Genomic DNA, 20,300 nt, shown 5'->3' with positions numbered 1-20,300 from the left:
AGCTCATGCTGCATGCTGGGTGGTGAGTTAAGTCCTTTATCTCTGACCCAGGAATCTCATGTCTTCTGTCAGCATCCATGGAACTGTGGCAGGCTGTTTCTCAGACCCTTCACGGTTCTTCACACCCATCTGTTGGAACATGTCTATCACTTACTGGCTTCCTCCTTCCTTCTTCTTCTTTGTCTGGGCCAAGTTTTCAGCCAGTGTGTCTGTGTTGGCATGTGAGGGGTGAGCTTTCAGCTGGTGCAGCTGGGCTTTGGGTTATGGAAGGAGTTGGGCAAATAAGTATTCATTGAGGACAGTGGGAGCCAGGTTTCTCACAGGATTTACAAGTGCAGAAAGGGGGACGGCTAAATAAACTATGTGGTGTTGGATTGGAATTGGAGGTATTAGTACGAAATCATGGCCTATGGATAGATGATGGAGATGGATGGATAGATGACAGATAGATAGATACATAGATATGTGTGTGTGTGTCATAAAGTGTCTGTTTCCCTTCTGAGATACTGCACACCCTGAGAGAAGGAACCATTTCCATTTTGCTCATCACTGCACAGCAAGTGCAGGCCCAGGGCCCAGCAGGTAGCAGGTGTTCAGTGTATAGTTTCTGAAAGAGCAGATGGATAGAAGACCTTTAGCAAAAAAGGAAACCTACTGAGTTTCAGTGTCCTCGTCTGTAAAATGGAACACTAATTCCTGCTACGCTATCTGTGCAACGCGGCTCTTCTATGGGACATGACTCATCTGTGAAAATAGAGTCCTGACACTCCTCACCTGCCTCCATTCAGGAGTGGAGGTGAACTTGCTTATTTATGGTCTCAGATTGGAGGACAGGCTCCTGTGTGACCAGACCGAAATGCAGGTGACAAACAGCCTTGACCACGGTATGTCCGACCAGGAGCCAGGGAGCCTGTCATCCCAGGGGCTCAGGAGGCTGGGACCTCCTCAGAGGCTCAGGAGGCTGGGAACTTTCTATGAGGCTGTCTTTCTATGATCTATGTGTGTCCCTGGGACTTGGTCTCCAGCTCCCAGCTCCGGTGACTACCAGGCCAGGATGTTTACAGACATTATGTAGTTCACCTCCACGGGGAGAGCTGAGCGGAACAGACGCATGAGAGCAGGGATCCAAGGAGTCAGCAGACCTGGATTCAAATCCTTGCTCTATCATTTTTTAGGGGGTCATGACCTGGGCAAAGTGCTTAACCTCAATAGCCCCCAGGCTCCATATCTATAAAATGGGGATGATATTACCCAGCACCTCATATTATTGTTTTGAGGATCAAATGAAACAAAGCACGTACGATGCTTCAGCAGGGAGCCAGCACACACGCATTCAGTGAAAGTTACATCCTTAACTATCAACAGTAACTAGGTGGTCACACCCAGAAACAGGATCCTCTCAGGGGTCCCCATAAGCAGAGCCGTGGTCAAAAGTCAGCCCAAACCAAGAAAGGCAGAATGAGAGTGGCTACTATGATTTTGATTTTCTGCATGCTTTCCTTCACTTCCTGAACTTTCTTCTTTGCTTTATCAAACAACATTATAAAGTAAACAAAAAAGAAGCAATCTCTTTAGCTGCCACTAAAACCCTTACCTCAAATGCGGCACAGGATTTGATTGGGTAGAGGAAAAGGTTGGTGACGATGTGTGACCCAAGGCCCCCATCCGGGATGCCTGCAGCTTTCTCTGAAGGGGTCTGCTGGGTTCTGGTGGTCTCCAGCAGAGGTGGGCGCAAACTCACAGCATCCACAGTGGTGGGTGAGTTGTCCCAAACCCTGGAGTCTGGGGAAGCATCTTCCTGAGGTGAGGGACTACGTCTGGCCCTGGTGGCAGGCACGGCGTTCTGAGCCTTGCTCTCTGCTGGCAGGGCTCCAGCCTCCCCAGGAGTGGCCAGAGGGAGAGGCTGGCCATTAGACGGGCGCAGTCGGGTTGCTATGATGAACCTGAGAAAGGCCTGGGCATCCTCAAGCGTAGACATGTATCCAAACGAAATCCTCACAGATCCCGTCGGCTGCCCATCTATGAGGTCCACATCATCACCGCAGACATGACCAGCCTAGAATAAAGAAATGAGTCAGCCAGAGTGACTCATTCCTCATGGATAAAGTGGAAACCATTTGGTAAAACAAGTTTTGTTAATTTTATAAGATAAAATTAACCCAGGAAAAAAGAACTGCAACACTAATAGGAGTCGTGTGCCTGAGGCATAGTTCCAGAAGCACAGGGACTCACTCTCTGGACGTCACTCTTTGCTCAACTGTGAATTGGGATCTATAGCAATCTCAGGGGGCCACTAAAAAGTTTAAAAGACACAACATTGTAAATCAACTATACTTCAATAAAAATAAATAAATAAATCATTTTTTTTTTAAAGTTTAAAAGAAATCATTCATGGAAAGCACTTACCAGAAACACGGACACAGTGCCCACCCACAGAGGTATCAAAAGACAGACCAAAGTTTCAGAAGCACAGATGGGTCAGCTCCTTGGTCTACCTAGGGCTTAAGTGAGAGGAACACCTGCTGGCCATGCCTTTTAGCCTCTCTCAGAACCAAAGGGAGGTCTGCATCCCTGACAGCTGCCCTTTGACAAGAGGGCAAGACAGAGGTGCTGCCCCTATGAATAACCGGCCCAAGGCCAGGACGAAAGCCAAAGGCAGCATGAGTGCCTGGTCGGGAGGTGGTGAAAGAAAGACAAGAGGTCCCCAAGCCTCTCCAAGCCTGGCAGCCTGGTGTTGGGCGCTGCTCCAGCTGCTACGTCCCCCAGAGCTGAACCCAAGTCAGTCACCCAAGGAGATGAGGCCACGGCATTCCACAGGATCAATATTACATCTAGAACTGCATTCGTTTGTGTTCTGAGACTCCTTCTCTCTCTTTCTATTTATTTTATTTTATTATTATTATTTTTTAACCGCACCATGTGGTGTGAGGGATCTTAGTTCCCCGACCAGGCATCAAACCCACGCCCCGTGTAGTGGAAGCACCGAGTCTTAACCACTGGACCGCCAGGGAATTACCCCTTCTCTCTCTTTTTTTTTAAAGATTTATCTTTTTTTTTTTTTTTTTTTGGCTGCATCAGGTCTTAGTTGTGGCACGCAGGATCTTCATTGAGGCATGCGGGATCTTTCATTGTGGCACGTGGGCTTCTCTCTAGTTGTGGCGTGCGGGTTTTCTCTCTCTAGTTGTTGCGTGTGGGCTCCAGAGCCTATGGGCTCTGTAGTTTGCAGCACGTGGGCTCTGGCTGAGGCACGCAAGCTCAGTAGTTGTGGCGTGTGGGTTTAGTTGCCCTGCAGCACGTGGGATCTTAGTTTCCTGACAAGGGATCGAACCTGCGTCCCCTGCATTGTAAGGTGGATTCTTTACCACTGGACCACCAGGGAAGTCCCCCCCTCCTTTTTCAATAAAACATTGTTCACAGTTGGTTGGGATTTAATATATTCAATATTTAGTGGCAACCAAAAGAAACTTAAGTTAGAAACTATTCTGATATAAATAAGGGCTCTTTGCCACTCAAACCATTCTTATGAAATGGTTCAAAACAGGCCGTACCTTGAAGTGACAAACCTCAGCCCAGAGGAGCGGCAGGAAGAGAGGGGACCTGAGAAATGCAGAATGCCCCGTAGAAGAGTTCCTCTCCTCACCCAACCCAGACATGAGCTACCTCCTGCTTGGAGATTTCACTCCGGCAGGACTGAACTAGCTAAGGGCCCTCTGCATGTACGAGCACATTTTCACATTTGCTTGCCCCCTGTTAAAAGCCCTCTTCTGGAAAAAAAAAAAAAAAAAAACCCTCTTCTGCCTCTAAATGGTTGCCCTCAAACTAAAAAATGACTGCCAGAGAGGTACTATCTTGAAGTGTTTTCTATTTTTGTTGACCCCTTTTTCTTTACACATTCACAGGGTGGGCTCAGAGAAATGAGCTCGCAGATCCAGCCCCGACCCCAGACACACGACCAGCCTCTAATGAAGTTAGAGGCACCGCCATTGGGGCTTGCTGGCCAGCGTTTGGACCACACGGTCTAGTACCAACCTGAAGATGCTTCTTGATCATCTCATCACTTATCCCCAGGTGCCTCTGGCAGGCCCCAGTGTTACAGAAGCAGCCGGTTCGCACGTGGATGTTGTGAAGACTGGCCATTTTATCCACCTGCGGGTTTAATATATGACATGGAACCAGTGTTAGGAGTGTCCAGTTTTACTCTGATTGCCTGGGAAGGCGTTTCAGATCCATACTTGGACCTCTCTTTCTTAACAGTAAAATGAAAATATGAGCTTGGAATTTTGCTCTAAAATGCCATGATCTATCGTGGGTTTACTAAACACATTTTATAAAATGTTACTGATAATTAAATCTTATCCAGTTGGGTTATAAACATATGCCTGATAAAAGTGAAAGATATCAAATTCACACCAAACTCCAAGTTAAGAGCTCACATGTAAAACAAGCAATCTGATTTCTTAAATGAGCAGACATTTTTCCAAAGAAGACATACAAATGCCCAACAGGTACATGAAAAGGTACTCAACATCACTAATTGTTAGGAAAATGTAAGTCAAAACCGCAATGACATCAGCTCTCAAATATCTAATATCACACCTGTTAGAACAGCTATTATCAGAAAGACAACGAATAACAGGAGGTGGAGAGAATGTGGAGAAAAGGGAACCCTCGTGCACTGCTGGTGGGAATGTAAACTGGTGAGGAACTATGGAAAACAGTATGGAGGTTCCTTAAAAAATTTAAAATAGAACTAATTTCTGGAACTTTGATCCAGCAACTCTACCTCTGGGTATTTATCCGAAGGAAATGAAATCACTGTCTTGAAAAGATATCTGCACCCCCATGTTCATTACAGTATTTGCACTAGCCAAGACATGGAAAAAACCTAAGTATCCATCAAAGGATGAATGGATAAAAAATATGTGATTTATAAATATTATTATTCAGCTATAAAAAAGGAAAACCTGCCATTTGTGACAACATGGATGGACCTTGAGGGCATTATGCTAAGTCATAATGAAATATGCTAAGTCATAATGAAAACTGCTAAGAAATAAGTCAGACAAAGACAAATACTGTATGATCTCACCTACATGTGGAATCAAATCAAAATTCATAGATACTGAGAGCAGATTGGTGACTGCCAGAGGCAAGGGATGGGGGTCGTGAAGGTGGTCAAAAGATACAAACTTCTAGGTATAAGATAAATAAGTCCTGGGGATGTAATGTACAGCATGGTGACCATAGGTAATAACACTGTATCGCACATGTAACAGTCGCTGAGAGAGTAAGTCCTGAAAGTTGTCATCACAAGAAAAAGAATTTGTAACTATGTGTGGTGATGGGTGTTAACTAAACCTGTAGTAATCAGTTCGCAATATACATATGTATCGAATCACTGCACTGTACACCTAAAACTAATACAATGTTATACATCAGTTATATCTCAATTGTTAAAATTTTTTTTAAATAAATTAATCTTTGAAAAAAGAGCCCACATGTTTCAAGGGAGATTCACAAAGATAAAATCTGAGGGCGGCTGGGACGTGGGGCAGCTCCTTGGCATCCTCTGCCACCAGGTAGATTCCCAGAGCAGGACTTAGCAGAGCTACCAGTCAGAGCAGCTCTGCCTCAGCTCCCAGCCCAGGCTGCAAACATTACTGTGTTGACACTGTGTGTTATCGATTTGCTTTTCATAATGTCTCAGACTTTGGGTTGAATCACAGAACTAACTGCTATTCAATCCAGAAGTTCCCAGGCTCTTTCCTGTCCCCTGGAAGCTAGACAGGTGATTCGTAGTCACAAGGCTCAAAGGTGAGCTGGCACGAGGGATGTTTATCCCAGCTCTTCTGTTTGTGGGTCCAGAGCTCCATTCCCCCAAGGGCCTGGGGGCCCAGTGAGGGTCCTCAGCCCTGGTGACTCAGGTTAAACTTGGGGGAGTGCCCTAAATGCATTCAAGGAAACAAACACATCTTGCCCAGTCAGAGAAGCCTTTGAAACTTTTCTCCCTGGGAAGTACAGGTGGGGGACACAGACACAGGTCACTACGTGGTCAGCCTGGCCTCCCCGCTAGGCAGCCACAGCGGTGTTACCTCCCACACACCCTTATGGGGACCGCACTGTCTTCCCTTTAGCCGTCTCCCCTGGACGGTCAGAGTGAAAAGAAGCCACCTCTGCTGGTGAAATCCAGGAGTTCCCTGCTCTCTGAGCTGAGACCTGGCGGCACCACTGGGTCTGGCCTACTCCACCTCCAGGATCAGGTGGTCTCCATTCAAGGGGCAGCCCCTAGGAAAGCCCCTCACTCCCCGACCCCAACTCCCGCCAAGCTGAATGAGAAGTCTCCCCCACCCACCCCGTATCCACTATTCCAGCTACCACAGCCACAAAACAAGCCACCCAAACTTGGCGGCCTAAAACAATAACCATTTTATTGCGCTCACGGCTACAGGGGGGTCAGGAGTTCAGAAAGGCCCCAGAGGAGATGGCGTGTCTGAGCTGGGAAGACTAGAAGGCTGGGAGCGACACAACGTCTGGGGTTGGAATCACCTGGAGACTCAGTTTCTCATGTATGTGTCTGGCCTCCAAGCCAGAAGGGCTCAAAGCAGACAGTCACCATCCTGCCTGCTTTTGGCTTCCTCACAGCATGGCCGCTCAGTGTAAAACTCCTTACACAGTAACTCGAGGCTCCAAAAGTGAATGCCCCGGGGAGCAATGCTGATGCCGCGTGGCCTTTTCTGACCCAGCCTCCAAAGCCAAGCAGTGTCACCTTCTGTAGCATTCTGTTGGCTATGAGTGCGTCACAGACCTGCCAAGATTCTAAGGGGAAGAGACAGGGACCCCACCTAGAAGAGCATGTGGGTGGAAGAGGCTGTTTCGGCCACGCTTACCCTTCGTACTAATTTCTCATCACAACTTCATCTCCTCTCACCCTGAGACCTTTGGAATCCCACACAGGCTCGGCCAGTGCCCAGCCAGGTGAAGGAGTTGGCTGCTGGGGCAGGATGAGCGCTGCATCCAGGGAGGGTGAGAAACCGGCCTGACCACAGTGCAATGGAGCACTTGCTTCATACCAGCTCAGTGCTAAGGGGCTGTCCATTGTAACTCATTTAATCCTCGTGACAACCTATCAGCAGGGAACATTGTTACCCCCATTTCACGGAGACTTGGGGAGCTGACATTAACTCACCCAAGCTCCCAGAGCCAGCAAGAGGCAGTCCAAATCTGAACCCACCCTCTTAACCACTGGGTAGACTGACTTCCAACAGAGGGGAGAATGAAATTCGGAGACCCGGATGCCAAAAACAAGAACCCAAAATCTTCTCACAGAAGGCTCAATTCTTTCACGCATCCCTTGAAAAAGAGACAGCCAGACCCAGCCATAATGCCATCTGATCTTTCCGAAGGCCCCCCAAATCCCTGTGGAATTCCCACATGTGAAGAAGCCCAGGAAAACGCAAGATTCTCCTGGGCCGGCACAGCTGGCCATGGCTCAGCCTCGGCCTCCACTCGTAGGATGAGCTTCCTCTACAAAGGCACAGAGGGAGAAACTCATCCTGTGTGATGCCGCGGAGAATGAAGGTCCTGGTGAAGTCAGCCAGGCACCCAGATACGCTCCCTGAGGGGGAGGGGGATTCTTCCTCTTGAGGCTTCTCTGGGCAAATGGTGGGGGGGTGGTTCTTTCACCGCTGCTTGGACCAAGCAGAACGCTGCGGGCCCACCATCCCCCCGCCAAGTACAAAGGCTGCCTCTTATTTGTAGAAAAGCTGAAGTCTCCCAGGCCTCCCAGAGTCACAAAAGAAAAGGCTTGAGCAGTTCATGATTAGGACAAGAGAGTCACAGACTCCGTGCCTGATGAAAGAATGGGATTAATGCTATTGCTCGTAATAATCTATATCTTTGTGGGCATAGAAATAACTGTAGCTTGCTCTGCCCATATATGTGAGCAGGCAACTAAAATTGTCAGCAAAGAGAGCTACAGATCCATGTCGGCATCTTTCACTCTAAGATCTCGACACCCTCTCTCAGCATGAAGCAGTTACAGAAGATGGACCTTCACTTCTATTCCCATAGAAATGTAATGATGTCTGATAGTGGGGATTTGTAAGCAGCTCTTTTGCCCCTTTTCTGTTTGTTCATTTCTGTTTTCCTCAGACAGACCTTAATTGTAAAAATGAGATCACTAGGTAACATTTAACCTAACTCCGGACTTCTGCTCTACTGAATGTACACAATGCCTTGCTTAACCGGTTGATTCCTTTCCTGGATTAAAAGGAGTAAGAATGAAGAATTACGTAGTTAAAGAATAACAGCTTCCCTGTTAGCAAATTTGCAGGTGGACAACAGGGGCAAGAGAACATCCAATTGCAGGTGGACCATGAGGGCAAGACAGTACCAAACGAAGATCAGAAGTCAGTGGGTCTGCACGCAATGGAAAAATGATGAAGAATCTGATCTCCTACCTTAATGATTAACTGAGACTGTTTCCCCTTTTTCCCTTTAAAAATTGTCATGGCTGAGCAGAATCTTCGGAGTTGGTCTCCGGACATGAGTCCACTTTCTCCCCAGATTGCCAGTTTTTCTGAATAAAGCACCTTTCCTTTCTACTGACACTTGCCCCTCGATTATTGGCTTTTGAGCGGTGAGCAGCCCAACCTGAGTTCGGTAACATGCCTGCCACAGCACACTTCATGGTCGCTTGTCTGCCCTCCTCCACACCCCTCAAAAAATACACTTATTTTAGGTTCGAGAATGAAACTTATTGTACCAATAACCTAGAATAACATATTTGAGAAGGCAAACCTTTGGCCCCGATGCATTTTCCACCACCCCTCAGAAGCATATAAAATTGCCTGCTTCTGAGTGGCGCTGGGCTGTGTAAGTGAGGGGCAGTGTGGGCTGGGGTCTTCACAGTCAACTCACCAAAGAGACAACTTATGGTTGTAGAGTGTTGGCCCCTGGACACCAGTGAGAACCAACATTTCCCCCAGAGAGTATTTCTCAAGTTGGTTCCTCAGAAAGTTTATGGCTATTCAGAAGGGGGGACAGGATTCCTTGAGAAATGGATTTTGTTTGAGAAATTCTGGGTTTGACAAAGTGTACGGAGATAGTAGCTTTCAAGGGAAGACAAGCCACTATCTTCCAAACTTATGTGATGATCAAATCTGCTCCTCACAGCAGTTCTAGAAACCCGGGCTCTGAGAAGGGCCTTGGGCTCCCCATGCCCAGTGTGTGACAGCTCATCTGCTGACCACCTACTGCCATGTCTGAGTGCTCAGTGTGACTCTAGATTTTTTAATGTACTGGGCAGTGACCAGCTTACTCAACTGTGGTAAAGATCCAAGCAGTTCCCAAACCTGCAGTGTTTTCATGGGAAAATACATACAAAGGGTATATCTACAGAAACTATTCTATAACCAATCTACCAAATCCTTTGAACTCATAATATGGACGAACTATGGCAGACATAAGGGCTTTTGTGCTACTAAGGACATCATTCCTACTTCATTAAAAAAAAAAAAAGAGTTATGAGTTCCAAGCAACACGCAAACAAATGGTGGTAAGAGGCCCAGAATTTTGTGTAACACCATGATATGGTCTGATGTATCAGTGGGGCTACGAAGCTGTTTGTACATGAAATGACATCAGACAGGCTGTTCTGTCTACACTATATTAGGGTGTCTTCCCTTGCTGGCAAGCTTCAGCTGTCCCCTCCCACTGCCATCAGAGACTCGACCTCTCTCTTCCCATTTGAAATTGATCACCTGTGGCTAAATAAGGAGGGCTGAAGAACTAAATAGCCGTGCTTGTTAGAACAAGAGTAAAGAGCCTCTAAGGAAGGACCAGTGGCCTCTCCAACAGTGCACAGGATTCATCATGGCTATTGCAAGGGCCCAGAGGCCTTGACTGCAAATTTCAGGGCTCAGAAAGGCTTCAGAATTCCAGACAAGAGTGATTCTGTTGTGAACAGGTCAGCAAGATGAAAAGAAAACCCACCTGGGAGTAACCAATGATGTTCCCATTGTCATCGAGCACGTTGAAGCTGATGACCGGACCCTGAACCTCTGGGCTGCTGAACTCAGAGTCGCTGTAAATCTGCACGACAGGGGCTCCGTTGGGGTACCGAAGGGTGGACAGGGCAGCGTAGGTGTACTGAGCCAGGGTAAAGGTGTGCTGCCTGATGTTCTCCATTCCACCTCAAAACAGTTACGAAAACAAAAGGGGATCATGAACTTAATGTAAAATTCACTATCTCATTTTTAAGAAAATGAGATCATTATAACTGGCAAACTTGGACCTCATATTAATGATTTTAAATACTTGTAAATAGTGCATGGTACTGCCCACATGATAAATGTTTAGGTCATTGGTACTGAATGACAGTTTACCACTGCTGCTTCTGTGGAATTTTTCCATAGGAATTGTTGTTGTCATCTTCTTTTTTTTTTTTTTTTCCAGCTTTTTGCACTTTAATGTGTAATACTCGAGGTATAAGAAAACTGCATCTAACAATGTCATAAATCAAAGAAATCAGATCAGTCATCAAGGGCTCCAGAGTGAACAGCATCTTCATAACCTCCATGCTTATCGTCTTTGCTTTCTGGGTATAATTTAATAAGATCATCAGTTCAAAGAATGGTGATTGCAGCTTCAGTTGCAACTTTCAAACTCTTAACTTTAACTATGGTTGGTTCAAACACCCCTGCTTGTTTGTTGTCTCGGGGTTCACCATTGACCAAGTCAAGGCCAATCCATTTTAGATTTTTGCGTTCTGGGTTAACTTGAACCTCATTATGAAAAGCTCTTAATTTTGCAACCAGATCTGTGGAGTCTTGGGCAGCATTAACTGCAAGAGTATTAGGAATAACAAGAAGAGATCTTGCAAACTCGGCAATAGCAAGCTGTTCCCGGGAGCCCATGCTGGTGCATAGTTTTTGAGGTGTATAGAAAGGGCTGCTTATACAGCACCCCAACCTGGAACCACAGATTTTGACTCCAAAACTCTTCACTACACAAAGAGCATCACGTAAAGAGCTCTCCACCTCGTCACACATGAAATCATTTGCCCCACGTAGGATGACTGACGCAGAGGTATGAGCCTTAGTGCTATTTTAAAAACAGTGAAATTCTTAAATCAATGCTTTAATAAGTCCATGCAGAAATTCACTCTAAGTGCCTTGATGAAATCCTGCTTACACAGGACATTTAGACATGGAAGCAATGTCTAGACCATGGAGAAGAGATGAAATGGTTACTTCACCTCAATTTACAATGGCCCAACATTATTTTATCCCATGCATATAACTGCTTATATCATTGAAAGACTATAGCAGTCAATAAATGGGAAGTCATCTTCCTTTTTAAAAAAAAAAATGTTACTTAAGCATTCAGATAATTTAGACCCTTTGGTAACAGATTGCAAAAATGTACAATTTTGTCTTTACATGTATCTCTTTTTTGCTGTTGCTGTTTGTTTTCGTTAATGTTTAAATCTTTTTTTTTTTTTCTTTTTTTTTTTTTTAGTTTCTTGGCCACACCGCACAGCATGCGGGATCCTAGTTCCCCGACCAGGGATCGATCCTGCGCCCCCTGCAGTGGAAGCTCGGTGCCCCAACCACTGGAGTGCCAGGGAAGTCCCCTAAATCATTTTAATATTATACAAAGCAGTTAAGGATACTTGCTATAACATGGATGAACCCTGAAAACATTATGCGAAGTGAAACAAGCCAGACACAAAAGGACAAATATTGTATTATTCCTCTTACATAAGGTGCCTAGAATAGGCAAATTCATAGAAACAGAAAGGAGAATAGAGTTTACTAGGGGCTGGGGGAGGGGAAATGGGGAGTTACTGTTTTTTCAGTTTGGGATGATGAAAGTCCTGGAGAAGGATAGTGGCGATGGTTGCTCAACGATGTGAATATACTTAATGCCACTGAATTGAATATTTAAAAATGGCTAAACTGGTACATTTTATGTTATATAGATTTCACCACAATTTTTTCTAAAAAAGAGCCTAATTAAGTAGGAAAAATCAGGGTTTGCCTTACTGTGGGGCTGATATTGTCAATCTGCCTTCAGAGGTGCCCCTGGCTCTGTCAGACCCTCTCACTTGTGGTTTGGATACCTTGCTCGTATCTGTCCTTGAGAAAGTGCTCATTTCTCAATGTCTATCTTGATTATCTCCTCTTTGGCTAGATGATGCCCACTCACCTCCCTGCATTACTGTCATGACAGCCCTCCTATGAATTCTGTCTGCCCGCAGTTTTAGGCTTAGGCTGAGGACCTAAGGGTCTCCTTATTATGACGAGAGAGAGAGAGAGAGAGAGAGAGAGGAAGGGCTGCCTAACTGCTAAGCCGCGTCCCTGGTTCACCATAACCCCATACCCATGTGGACGGTACAAGCAGTGTCACCCCGTTCTAGAAGCTTAGCCTCTGAAAGGAGCGCCCAGAGCGCAGCAGGAGTGGGGAGTCATGGATCACCAGACAGAGGTTCTTCCAGCCTTGTGCCTTGTGCCAAGCCCCATAAGATGGGAAGTGGCATCCATCTGTGTGTTAGCCTGTGGGGAATGTCCCCCACCTGCTCACACACCTCAAGCACTTGTCAGGAAAGAAAACATGTATCATTGCAAAGGCCAGCAGAAGAGACAGTGTTTGGGGGCTCAGGGCTAGGCATTAGCACTGCCTGGGTTTAAACCCTAGCCCTCCCGGGTTCCAGCTCCCTGGTCCTGGGGAAGGCATCCAACCTCTCCGAGCATAAGCTCCTTCGTGGGCAAAGTGGGCTCGTCATAAAGCTCCCCTGTGGGAAGACCCAGCGAGGTAAGAGCTAAATAAGGTCTCAGGATCTGTAAGCATTCCCAGTGCAGGGACCAAGGAGGGCTCCTCTGCGTCTGTGAGGTTATTAATCTCTGGATTTGGAATGTCTCTCACTTGTTAAAATGTTCTTTTAACTGACCAAGAAAAGGTCCAGTTTCTTGCTCTTGCCTCAGAAGTCATGTCTGGAAGTTCTTTAGAATCAGCTTCATCTGCATCAGTGCAGAGCTGCCATGTGCCGGTCACCTGCACAGACTCTCTCCTTATCTGAATCCCACCCAGGCCAGGGCTCCCTCAAGGACATGGGCAACAGGAAGCAAATTCCACACAGGTAAAGAGGTCCACTGACCTGTGAGGCGCTCTAAGACATCGAATCCATGTTTTAGCGCTATCACGTCAAGGAAGGAGATGGTGCCATCTTCAAACCTGTAATGGTGGTGAGGGGGATGAGGTCAAGCTGTGGCTAGCTCCTCCGTGTGCATTTCGTGTATGTGACAACGGGGCTTTGACTCTAGCCTTAGCCGTGATCTATGGAGACCTTGCCTCTGCTGCCTTATACAATGCTGCTCTCCCCTCTCCTCCTCAAGACAGAGGGCCATGCACACCAAGACATGCGGGCTGCCTCTGGCCCTGACCTGGTCTGCAGCTTACTTGGGATGGGCTGGCAGTGGTGATAAAGGGCCCTGAAAGACAGTCACCACCTTGGAAGACTTCGGACTTGACAAAACCTCAAGTGCTGTGGGCTCTTGAAATGCTGCCCTTGACCCCAAGAGAGCACCACTGACAGGCCATCAATCCAGTCAGATCAATTGTGCAGCCATGAGGTTCTTAACAAGAGTCTATGATTCCGAAGTCTATAGGACCACAGCTATTCTAAGGCTCTCAATAAACTTCCTGATTATCATTATAATTATATTTGCATTTTATAGTTATTCATTTAGACAAAATCCTCATCAAATCTTTATTATCCATGTACTGCATGCCGGGCACCGTTGTAGGTGCTAAGGATACAGCAGTTAATGTGACACGCAGGATCCCTTCCTTCACAGGGCACAGAAACAAGGACTAACAAACAGCAAACACGCAGGGAAGCCAAATAAGCATCAAGCCAGGGAGTGACAAGTGCAATGAAGTTGCCTAAGCAGGAGGGCTGGCGGCTGCTTTAGACAAGATGGTCAGGGGAAGTCCTCTCCGAGGGAGCTCATTCGAGCAGAGACTGAGTGGAATTAAGGGAGCGAGGGAAACTGCTCATTTCTGAAACAGTTTTGGAGGGAAACAGAGTTCCAGGGAGAGGGTGCAGCAAAGTCCCTGAGCAGGTGGAGCCAGAACAGCAAGGAGGTCAGTGAGGCCAGGCGCAAGAGAGCAAGGCGGAGGGTGGTAGGAGAGCAAGTCAGAGGACTTCACCCTGGATGAGACGAGTGGCCGGAGGGCTCCGAGCAGAGAGGAGTGACGGGATGGGGCCTAGGTTTTGATAAAACGCCTCTGGCTGCTTCATTAGCGAGGGGGAAGCCTGGGGCACGGTGAGGTGACAAACAGCAGTCTTATGCAAGTTGAAGCTTTCAATGGAAATACCGTGTTTTGTATTTTAACACTCTAGGGATAAGAGTTGCTCAAAATATCATTACCAGAATGTTAGTATCCTTATAAAACTAATGGTAATTAATAGATATATAGAAATAATAATGAATCAATTGATAATTAATTGACCATTAATAAGTTAGTAACTAATGACTCCTTATTAAACATGATTAGGCAATAATGGCTTCTGTTACTAATTGATCAATAATAAATAATTATTGATTGATCAATAATTAACAGAGTCTTAGGAGAAAAGGGAGGTTTTTTTTTGTTTCCATCAGGGGTGTTTCTCACTGGGTTATAAAATAGAAAAGATTAAGAACATGGTCCAGATGCATGTTCAAGAAACATTTGAGTTGGGTATTAAATCTCAAGCTCTAGTCCTAGGATCACAAGAAAAATATGAGGCTTCTAATGGTAAATAAATACATTCAGCTTTCTGGGAATCTTGGTGCAGCACCTGCTATAAGGCGATTCACCCAAATTGAAGGCAAGAGGTCTGGTAAAGCCCAGCGCACTCATGCCGTGCCTGTAATGAGCTGCCCCACTCCTCTAGGTCTTCTAACTAAATAAAGTTTGGGTTGTCATTTTGTTCTGCCTTTAATTTACATGATGTTGTGCCTGTCATTCTTTTCTCACTTGGTTATATTATATGCTACATTATCACACTTGGATTCAAAAGGTTTTACATTAGCTTTCCTGTCTTAGAATCGCGCAACTATGGAGAAGTCCTAAATGAAAGAGACATCAGATAGCCTCATAGCGTACTGATGCCAACTCAACCTTGGTGCTTCACCTATAGTAGCTCTAAAGAATTGTATCCTTTTAGGGATGCACTTTATAGGAAAAACGTGAGGTGCAGAGATCAAGTCACAGGCTCCTATTCCCACAAACAGTGTGCAGTGGAGCCAGGATTCACTCCCCAGCGGTCCAGCTCCAGAACCTACACTCTGGACTATGGCTCTACTGCCGAGGCCACGCCCCGACCTGCAGGACCCTTGAGTCTGCACCCGGGTCTGCGGGGGATCTGAGCCACCTTCCCATCCAGGCCCCGGGGCCTTCTCAGGCACAGCAGAGTGACCAGCTCCTGGCCCCCACCTCATGGTATCTCCCACTGTTGGACCCAGCAGAACACTGGGTCAGCTGCCATTTTCACCCTCTCATACCTTCAACCTTATGGGCCCCAGCCATTGGCATCTGGGGGATTCCTGGGCACGAGCCACACCGCCTGCCCCTGCACCCTGAGAATGACACATAGACCAGCAAACCCAGGCAAGGAGCTGCCTGCCCTCAAACTTCCTTGGTAACCCCCGGGAGGCTCACAGAGGCTGCTGTTAGCTGTGCCCCCGAGTCTGGTGGCCTCTGATTTAACTGGTTCTTCTTGCTGACTAGACACCAAGCTGAGCTGATACTAGCTGCTGAAATACAGCTGTGCTGTCAACATGTATGCACACTTGTTCCAAATGGCACCATCCTTTTAAATCACTGCTTCAATTGCTGCCCCCTCATGTCAGTGCTGTGGCAAAGGCCTGGGGCCCATCCTCCTTACTCCCTGGAAGGCCTTCATCTCTTCTGCTCGCAGCCCTTCCCTGCAGGCCCTCATCCTCCCACAGCTGTGGAGAAGCCCACACACAGGGCAGAGTTCACAGCCCCCTGTGGCAGCTCCAGCTGACCTCTGACTCCCGGATCCGGGCCCTGCCACCCAGCACCTCCCTTGCACAACCCTACAGGTGGCATAGGCCTGACCCGAGCCTTGCTGAGCTCCAGCGGCCACTCCCATCGCCAGGTTACCTTTCAGCCACCGACTCTCTGGGGATATAGAAGTCTTCTTCTGCAAGGTATGCAGCGGCCGTGCCTCCTCCAAAGTAGGTTTTCCTCAGCAGAGGAGCTGAGCGGCTATTCACCAGCAGGGCGCCCAGGCCGGTGGGGAAGCCAAAGATCTTATAGAAGGAGAGGGGGACAAAGTCGGCCCGGTGAACCGACAGGTCCAGAGGCGAGGTGCCCACGTAGGCAGCCGCATCCAGCAGCACGAACCACTTCCCAGGCCCACTCATGGGGCGCATCCGCCCGGACTTGACCTCTTCTATCCAGGACAGGGGGTACCTGGTCCCGGAAAAGTTACTCTGAGCTGGGTAGCAGAAGAGATGCAGAGGCTGGCCACTGGGGTCGCTGGCAGCGGCAGCATCCTGTTCTTCCGCCAGCCACATGTCCTCTGGCCTGACTGGGATTGAAGCGATGTTCACGGCCGCGGTGACCTCCCTCATGCCCACCACAGACGTGTGGCTGTCAGTGAGGTAACAGAAGCGACTCCCGCTGCTCTCTGGGCCTGGGGACACCCACGGGAAAGCCTCTGCCACCAGCTTAAGAGCAGCTGTGCTCCCGGCCGTGAAAATCACAGTGTAGTCCTCTGGGGAGGTGTGGAAGTGTGCCAGGATCCTGGAAGAAGCACAGCATCAGGGAACTCCTTGGTTTCCCTCCAGTGTTACATGTTTGGAGCTAGTTGTATTTCAACTAAATACGACATCTCTCTACCTTAAGAGCTAGGAAAAAGCCAGATAGGCTTTGCCACGTTGTGAAGTTAGGGCAGGGGCAGAGGAAGTTGTGGGAAGAGATGGCAAATGGGTGCAAACCGGCAAAATCACCCAGCCTCCCAAATCCCCACCCCCAAGTGGAGAAGACAAAAATCCACAACTAGGCTTCCCTGGTGGCACAGTGGTTGAGAATCTGCCTGCCAATGCAGGGGACATGGGTTCGAGCTCTGGTCTGGGAAGATTCCACATGCCGCGGAGCAACTAGGCCCGTGAGCCACAACTACTGAGCCTGAGCGTCTGGAGCCTGTGCTCTGCAACAAAAGAGGCCGTAATAGTGAGAGGCCCGTGCGCCGCGATGAAGAGTGGCCCCCGCTTGCCGCAACTAGAGAAAGCCCTTGCACAGAAACGAAGACCCAACACAGCCAAAAATATAAATAAATTAATTAATTAATTAATAAAAACAAAATCCACAACTACCTTAAACTCAGTTGAAAACATCCCTTCTTGGTCTACTGTCTGGCTCTATCATAACAAGTTTTCAATCATCACCTTGTTTAACATTGCTTTTAATACGGGCAACCCTATAGCAAAAGAGTATCATTTTCAAATGGGAAATAATTTGAAATTGTATAGATTCAAATATCTTTAGGTACCACCTAAATTATTTTGCCAAAAACTAATTAATTTGTTATGTGCAAATATTAGTAAAGGGGGGAAAACTGAAAAAACAAGATGTCTAAATCTGAAATACTAAAAGAAAAAAAAAACAGAGAAAGCATTTTTCTTCTCCCTGAAAGCAAGACTTAGGAACCTGGGTCACTCCTTGTCACTCTGGCCCCCAGGAACTCTGGCACCAGCCCAGAGCCGCACACGACAGCTTGGGCACCTCAGAGGTGCCCACCTGTGCTTCTGGTCGGCCCCGCTCTGCACCTGCTCAAGCTCACCTTCCTGTCCTCTGACCCTGATGGCTATCAGCGTGCATGTGTGGCCATTTAGCTGAACGTGATCTTCCTGAAACCAACTCAGAAGCTCTGTGGGATGTGGGTAGGTGGTAGGAAGTCCATCCACCCACAGGTGCCCACACAAGTTGGCGCCCCTGCTGCTCACCTGTAGCGCACCTGCTCCACCGTGTCATGGGTGAGCTTGCTGCTGATGTTCTGGCTGTGAGGATTACCTGGCAGGTTACAAAGACAAAGCCATTGAGTCACTACTTATAGTCTCTCCTTTTGTATTCCTCCAAAATCCCCTCCCTCAGTTTCTCAAAATTTAAGCAAAAAAATTATCATATGACCCAGGCTTCCCCAAGTTCCAAACAGTAAATTTGATCAGGGAAGTGAGAAAATGCAGAAAGAAAGGAAAAGTCAAGCAAGACAAAATAATAATGGTTTAGCCATTAAACAAAAGTCAAGGACCTTTATTTAGTTCCTCCTCAAGGGCTATAGATAATATTCTGGGCCAAATCCTTTGAGCTATTTTATAGATACTAAAACGCATACCAGGTGGAAGAAGTTAACTGTATGCTGCCCCTACCCAGTTCTCCACCGCTCTCCTCCCCTCCCTGTTTCTGGGCTGGTTCCTGAAACCACCGCAGGGTCTTGGCTCATGCTGTTCCTCCCTCCCTGTTTCTGGGCTGGTTCCTGAAACCACCGCAGGGTCTTGGCTCATGCTGTTCCTTCTGCCTAACATGCCCTCCCTCTCCTCTTTTCCGAGTGAATTCCTCCTTCTCCTCTAGCATCCGCCCCACTCCTGTAGAAGCTTTCTGTGACACTCACGCTGCCAGCTCACCGTCACTCTGCAGATACAGACCCCCATAGCGCCCGGGGCCTTTTGGTCACAGCCCTTTGCTCAATTGATAATTTACTTTATTTACATTTTACACCACTTTACTTTTTTTTTTTTTTTTACATTTATTTGGAGATCACTTGATTGAGGTCTTGTCTTTACTAGACCATAGTCCATGAAGGCAGGGACTGTATTTACTTTGTTCCCATTACAGCACCATGCCCCCAACACCAGAGTGGCTTAATAAACATTTACAGAGTGAATGAATGAATGAATGAATGAATGAATGAATGTTCCTCCCGCTGTCCCACCCTCTGCACTGTGCTTGGTCCCACAGGGTCATCCCACCACCAAACACAGCACCCCGTGCCCTTCCTGACACTGACCCCTTCTTCTGGAAGTAACCTGTGTGTCCCTGAGGCAGTCCCTCCCACCCAGCAGCACATGTGCTACAGGGACTGACCCTGGGTGCTTGCTTGCCTGACCCCCTCTCTCACGGGGCTTACTCAGCTTTGCGTGTTCAGCACTGTCCTGCCTGTTAATGTGACATTTTATTAAGCATAGATATATTAGCTGAATGTAGTTGGCTAACGTTCAATGCAAAATCAGTTGTGCTGTGTTTTTCTTTACCATAAACATTTTCCATGAGATCTTTAGTGAAGCTTGTAAGCTGGCTCTGGGGGAACAACGTGGCTCCTGCATGGTCAAGATAGACGGTTCCTGAAAGAAAACACAAAATAAAGCTGTGATTATTTTTCAGAGGTATTCCACTCATTTCACAGAGGAGGATTATTTCACACAGAGGAGAAGCCCAGCGGACGTTCATGATTCAGGATGGCAAAGCTATTTCATGTTATGACACACACCCTATTCTGGAGTTTCCGCGCAGCTTCCCAGGCTGTCAAGCCCTGATTCTACGTTCCCATAGTGAGTTCCAAAGTCCTCAACCCTAGAACAGCTGTGACAGCTTCGGAGATGACTGGGAATGGCTGTGGTCTTTCCAGTCTCTCTCATAAACAGAGAAAGGCAAATTTAGATGACAGTGAGATACCAAGCGTTACCAATCAGATTGCCCCAGATCAAAAGGATAACTCACTGTATGGGTGAGGGTGTGGGGAAACAGGCCCGCTGTTACACGGCTGGTAGGAGGGTAAATGGGTGCAACTTCTTTATGGACAGAAATTTAGCAATATCCCTCATGCTTTAAAAATGCAAACTCCCTTGACCTAGCAATTTGTCTTCCAGGAATCTATCTTATAAATTGTGAAATGGCCTGTCAGTGAGGACATTCAGTGCAGAACTGTCTGTAAGAGCAAAGGGTTGGAAATGACTTAAATATCTATCAACATGTATTTAAAATAAAGAATTTGAATACACCCATCTAGTACTGACATGGAACAAACTCCAAGATATGTTTTCAAGAACATACAATGTGAATAGATTCATTCATTCTTTCATGCACTTAACAAATATTTTTTGTTTTGTGCAGGATGGATTTTTCATTTATTTTATAACAGCTTTATTGAGATTAATTCACATACCGTAAAATTTGCCCTTTTAAAGTGTATGATTTAGTGGTTTTGGTATATTCGTAAAGTT

At 47.0% G+C, this 20,300-nt stretch overlaps 1 protein-coding gene and 1 non-coding gene across 3 annotated transcripts in view; both read right to left on the bottom strand.

Moving 5' to 3' along the window:
- MOCOS (molybdenum cofactor sulfurase) overlaps window positions 1-20,300 on the bottom strand; it is a 55,294-nt gene that overhangs the window by 30,001 nt on the left and 4,993 nt on the right. For both annotated transcript variants that reach the window (XR_011076207.1, XM_068562778.1), the window contains exons 2-8: window positions 19,332-19,421; window positions 18,027-18,093; window positions 16,180-16,824; window positions 13,160-13,236; window positions 9,994-10,193; window positions 4,030-4,146; window positions 1,595-2,056 (exon numbers count right to left, since the gene is read on the bottom strand). Coding sequence is in view for 1 of the 2 variants with exons in the window: in XM_068562778.1 (XP_068418879.1) it covers window positions 1,595-2,056; window positions 4,030-4,146; window positions 9,994-10,193; window positions 13,160-13,236; window positions 16,180-16,824; window positions 18,027-18,093; window positions 19,332-19,421 (1,658 nt within the window). In the remaining variant the exon portion in view is untranslated. The remainder of the gene's footprint in view (window positions 1-1,594; window positions 2,057-4,029; window positions 4,147-9,993; window positions 10,194-13,159; window positions 13,237-16,179; window positions 16,825-18,026; window positions 18,094-19,331; window positions 19,422-20,300) is intronic.
- Window positions 11,216-11,345, bottom strand: LOC137777127 (small nucleolar RNA SNORA20). The gene has a single exon (XR_011076447.1). It is a non-coding gene; the product is annotated as a small nucleolar RNA SNORA20 (small nucleolar RNA).

This window comes from Eschrichtius robustus, chromosome 14, assembly GCF_028021215.1.
Source record: "Eschrichtius robustus isolate mEscRob2 chromosome 14, mEscRob2.pri, whole genome shotgun sequence".
Lineage (NCBI taxonomy): Eukaryota > Metazoa > Chordata > Mammalia > Artiodactyla > Eschrichtiidae > Eschrichtius > Eschrichtius robustus.
Note: the sequence above shows the minus strand (reverse complement) of the source record. Positions and strands in the feature narration are given on the sequence as shown.